Below are 5,451 nucleotides of genomic sequence, written 5' to 3' on the forward strand. Positions count from 1 at the left end.
AATGGTTTGAGATGGTGAAGCCGTGGAATAAATTCACCGTTGGAGCCTCTCCCTTGAAGAGACAAAGCCAGACGAAGCCGACTATGGTCCTCATAGCCAACGGGTGTAGTTGGGCAACAAAGAACGTTCATGGCTTTAATGATGGCCATAACGTATCCATTTAGCGGAAATCGGAGCCCGTACTCCAAATGTCGCATATACACGCCGGTGTAGCCCGGTGGAGGGCAACAGACGGCCGACCCTCCTCGGGGATAACAATCTTGTATCCCCTACCAAAGAAAAAATGGCCCTCGAAGAATGTCTCGCCGGAACAATCAAGAGCTTATGAGTCCAAGTACGGTCAAGACGGACCTTACAAGCATCACCATGGTCCATAACGTACTGCCTCCCCTCATTAGGGCAAGGCCTTTCCACATCATCACCAAAATCATCACCAAGATCACCAAAGGAATCATCATCTTCCCATTCCTCCAAAACTTGGGGATCAACTTCAGGAGAAGGAGACCTAGGGCCCCCGACGCAGTTTACTAGGTCCAAGATCGCAGCGAGAAGACATGATTCACAACAAATTATTAGCAAGAAAAATAAAAAGTTTGCTTGTTTACCTTAAAGAAAAAACACTCGCCGGATCAAATCCTCCAAAAATTAAGAAGACAAAGGCAGCCCTTGAAAGTTTGGAGAGATGAAGATTTTGGAGAAAATTTTCGAAAATGAAATTGGTGGCCAAAATCACAGAATAACTGCCCTATTTATAGAGAAAAGCCCATGAAGAAGGACCAATCAGGGCACAGCCCATGAAGCGTCAACCAATCAGCGAGCATACACGTGTCAGACATGCAACCGCGGAATGTCAATCGTTGCAACAGTTGAGTGTCAATCAATACAACAGTGACCAAGCGTCTTCAACACGCCCTTTCACATCTCCTCGCCTGTTCATCTTCCTCAACAAATTCCTAGATACCGCTCTCCGCCGCCACATGATCAACCAAGCTAGGAAGCAGCACCTACTGGGGCAATCAAAAACAACCGACTCTCTCAACCCCGGTCTCGGCCGGCGTCACTTTCTTTTCCACATCGGATGCCCTTTACGCATCCATGTGGAGGGGGATATGGTACGGCCTACGAATGATCGGTAAGCCGACGTAGAAATAGCCGATGCATCGAAAGAAGCCGACACGAAAAAATTTTACAAAATGCTTGCGCAGAATATACGCTCAACATACATCGGAGCCCATACCACGGCATAGACTACGCCGAGGCAAATTGATGGGGCATATTCGCGCACCGAATGACCAAGTCAACACATCGAGCAAGGTCAAAGATATCCACAAAGAAAGTCAACAACTTAGATAGGGGCCTAGCCGATGCAACCCATCTACTGTCACTTGGTCTCGGCAAGGCAACCAAACCAAATGGGACACATATCCGCGTACTCATATCCAAGACCCTCGGCCACCGCCATAGGTCCATCTACGAGGGTACAAATCTGGCTCTTTCCACCGATAGCCACTTGGCAACTTGCTACCACGTGACAAAAGGTGAAAGTCTATAAATACTCCTCAACCTTCATTGAGGAAAGGATCCAACTAATCCACAACTTGACCTAATATCACACATAAACTGGTATTATCTTCCTCATCTCTCTACAATATATCGCTCTAAATAACATACAACTTAATCCTTTAAGTTTCTCGACTTGAGCGTCGGAGTGAAATCGCTTGGCGCAAAGCCAAGCCCTCGGTTGTCCATTGTTGCGGGAGAAGCGAGAGAACAATAAAGACAAGAAGAATCAAACCAAAGACATTATTCTACTGCAATGCCAGGGTGGTAAGAATATATCTCGTCCTAATTACGCCCTAACAACAAGGAAACTAAAATCCAAGATCAATATACATGGTAAAAACTCATAAAATAGATAAATAATTAGATAACCGAGATATTATAAAATAAAATAGGTAATAAATAACGAAAACATAGGCTAGTGACTAGACCAATTGTCGAGTAGTCTAGAATAGATGAGGTCCGATTGATATAATACAACCAAGTGTCCTACTACGTATGAAATAGTAAGTAGCAATAAATGAAATCTTTTTGAAATGATTGTATGATTTTTTAAGAGATGAAAATGACAAGATGACAAACTTAAAAAAAGACGTGGTTTGCTTTTGGCATCATTATGTGGTTTGACAATCACAATCTTATTGCTATAAACTTGGAGGTTTCAATTTTCATTAAGAGCTTGTTTGAATTAGTCCTTCTAAGCTCTCCAAATGTTTTTCCACATATGGCTGCCTATCACTTAGGACGGTCACATATTAAGAGTACAAGAACTGGTGAGTGGTCATACGATAAGATTATCATAAAACCCTTTCATATACGAATTGGTGTTTCGTTTAATGCTTAAAAAGCTGCCGGTTTATTTGCAAGGATTTAATTTTGTTAGAAATTCAACTTTAATTTCAACTCTGTTAGAAAATTTGGACAATCATGGTTGAAATGAAGGGTTCCAGGGTGACATGCGATCTACACATCGCATATTTTTAAATATTTCTCATTTTCTTGCAAATATTAGCTATGGAAAATTGGAAACATGTGTTTCAGGGTGTGGCTGCAATGTTCTTTGCTTTACAGCCAAGTATAGAGACTGATATCAACAAGATTCTAATTGTTTATTATTCCATATTTTCAATGGAGCCAAAGATTCATTACTCTTTGGTTCTGGATTATGAAGGAATAAAGCAAAATGGCTCACTAAGGTGGGCTGTTTTTTCTCTCAAAGTAGTAGTGGTCCTTCGATGCGCTTCTCGACGCAATTGCCATCTTCGGGTCATTCGAAAAATTTTTTTGTTGCTAACACAAGTAAAGAAGCGCACAGACATCCGACTTCCCCTTACCCCGCACTTTACTTTGATTGCGGGGCGGGTGAGACCTGACTGGGTAATGTTGTTGTACTCATGGAATTAAATCTCGGTTTAAACTTGGTCTAAGAACCACTCGTCTGGACTTGGTTGTTGCATTACTCTATTTAGGTCAATACCGCCTGTAAATTTAGGTGCACTAACCGCTAAAACATTCGCAACTCCACGGCCAAATTTAATACCAAGAACTGTAATCAGACTATGACATTCGAGATAACAATGATACAAGTAAAATCAAAAGACTTTACTTTTCCTTCTTTATATCTCCATCATTTCTTCACTTTGTTTTTTTACTGGGGTGCAAATGAATTAACGCAGCCTCCATCAAACAACATGTCAAATTAACTCAAGCTTTTTACAAACAAACAAAATACAGTAAAAAAAAAAAAAAAAAAAAAAAAAAAAAAAAAAAATGAGCTGCATTTTGACTGCAACTGATCAGATTTTTTCTCTAATCCTAGAAATCCACTAATCTAATTAATGTTCCTGTTGTTTAACTACTAAAAATTAAGGTTTGTCAGAGGTCACCAACATTTCAGGTAAAGAACAGAGTTTTTCCTGCATTATTTTGCAGATTTCTGAAGAAGAAAGCCTTAAACTTGGCAAATGATGCAGACAACGTGCTGCAATATTACTCATAACCTTCACTTCCTCCTTGTTAACACACTCGTCTCGACTAATCCTCGGATCAATCATCTTAACCACTTTCTCAACGTCGAAATTCTCCTTATTCCGGACAAGTGAGGTTAGCAAGACCTGCCTTTCTCCTGAGCAAATGAAGGCCTCTAACCCTGTGATGAGCTCCAAAAGTATAACTCCGAAACTGTAAACATCACTTTTCTTAGACGCGATTCCTGTCATTAGGAAATGCGGGTCTATGTACCCCGGTGAACCCATCATTTTAATTCGAGACGAGGAAGGTGGTTTGATCATTGAGGAGAATCCCATTTTAGCAAAGCCAAAGTCACATAATAAAGAATTGTGGTTCTCATCTAAGAGTATGTTTGACGCTTTTATATCGCCGTGGACGATTTGGAGGTCACAACTTTCATGGAGGTATTCCAGTGCTTTTGCTAGTTGGTATGCTATTTTCATTCTTTGTTTCCATGTAAGTTGGTTCTTCAATTTGCTTTCATCATTGTGTAGCTTCTCTTGTAGGTTTCCCTTTGGAATGTACTCAAAAATTAGCACCCCTTCATCTGTCATGTAAACATTTATGTTAGAAATAGATTTCAAATTTTCAATGTTACATGTTACAATGATCCAAATTTTGAATAAGACGGTCTTATAAATAATACTGTAGAATAAGTCTGGGAGGATTTCGGGTAAAACCCATGTCACAATTTTATTATACAACCGTCTTACACAAAAATAAATGAGATTGTTACGATGGTTGTACCTTTGTCGTCACAATAGCCAAGGAGTTTGACAATATTAGCATGATGAAGCTTTTGAGAGATTTCTAGCTCACTCTTGAAAATTTGATTAAGCCTCTCACTATTGTTATATACCTTGACAGCACCTAATGTTGAATTAGGAAACTTAGCAAGGTACACTGTGCTATATCCTCCTATACCAATCACTTCCTTAAAATTCTGTGTATATCTCTCAATTTCTTCCCACTTATACCTCTTCACCATGTTTGGTGATGACTCCTCGCCATCGACTGGTACCACGTCTTGGCATACCCGGTCCTCATTCTTAGCTCGAGAGCCCCGTTCACGCTTCGTCGTCGGTCCAAAACACCCTAAGAAGAATCCCATGTTGTTGTACAAAGAAAGTGATGAAGGAAAAGAAAAGAAAAGAAGTGCTAGTTAGTAACCAATAGCACTAAGGATAGGTGCATATATATATATATTGCATAAAGAAAAGTTGTTTAAAGGTATATATAATATTATATGAATGTAATTGATATGTGGGGAAATAGATAGATTTTGTAGGAGTGGTGTGGTAAGAAGGAAAGGGAGTAGAAGGTGAGTGTGGAGGTGGTAATGAATAAATTCTTAACAAGACATACTAACAACCTTACAAATAAACATGTTGACTTGTGTTAATAACTAACAAGGGGGCATATGAGTAAAATTAAGATTTTCTTTTGTGCAAGGACCATGAACACAGATTTGTAATATATTTGCAAATTTATTATATTAATTTATATTCCGTATTATTTCTTCTGTCTTAATGTTTTATTTACCTTTACTTAAAATAACCACTATAAACAGTAAAAAAAAAAAGTGAAGTATTTTCTTTTGGCATGACTAAATGATGCACAAGGCCATTAAGCCAATACGATATATGCGGGGAGGGATTTGAACTTATGGCGGGCTGCATATTATCATGATATATCCATGTTAACTATCTAATATACTAAGACCCCGTTTTTTAGAGTGAAGTTGATTGAACTGTATTAAATTTATAAGAATTGAAATTAAGTTCAAAAGAATAGGTCCTCAGACTGAGGGAGTATTTGATATCCGTGTGATTGACTAGTATTTTGTGCTTATGAGATTTGATTGGAATTTGGGTATGGAAT

General features: G+C 39.0%; 1 protein-coding gene across 1 annotated transcript; it reads right to left on the reverse strand.

The window, feature by feature from the left end:
* Positions 1 to 3,166: 3,166 nt before the first annotated feature.
* On the reverse strand, positions 3,167 to 4,780 carry LOC141607774 (putative receptor-like protein kinase At1g33260). The gene is made up of 2 exons (XM_074427127.1): positions 4,318 to 4,780; positions 3,167 to 4,117 (listed from the first exon to the last, which is right to left on the reverse strand). Exons 1-2 carry the CDS (start codon positions 4,679 to 4,681, stop codon positions 3,426 to 3,428), a joined length of 1,056 nt encoding a protein of 351 aa, XP_074283228.1. The 5' UTR covers positions 4,682 to 4,780; the 3' UTR covers positions 3,167 to 3,425.
* Positions 4,781 to 5,451: the final 671 nt, after the last annotated feature.

This window comes from Silene latifolia, chromosome 1 (genome assembly GCF_048544455.1).
Source record: "Silene latifolia isolate original U9 population chromosome 1, ASM4854445v1, whole genome shotgun sequence".
Taxonomy (NCBI): domain Eukaryota; kingdom Viridiplantae; phylum Streptophyta; class Magnoliopsida; order Caryophyllales; family Caryophyllaceae; genus Silene; species Silene latifolia.

Coding starts and splice junctions, on each gene's coding strand:
- LOC141607774 (XM_074427127.1), bottom strand. CDS start 4,681: ATGGGATTCTTCTTAGGGTGTTTTGGACCGACGACGAAGCGTGAACGG. Junction 4,118..4,317: donor TGGCTATTGTGACGACAAAG/GTACAACCATCG, acceptor TTTACATGACAG/ATGAAGGGGTGCTAATTTTT.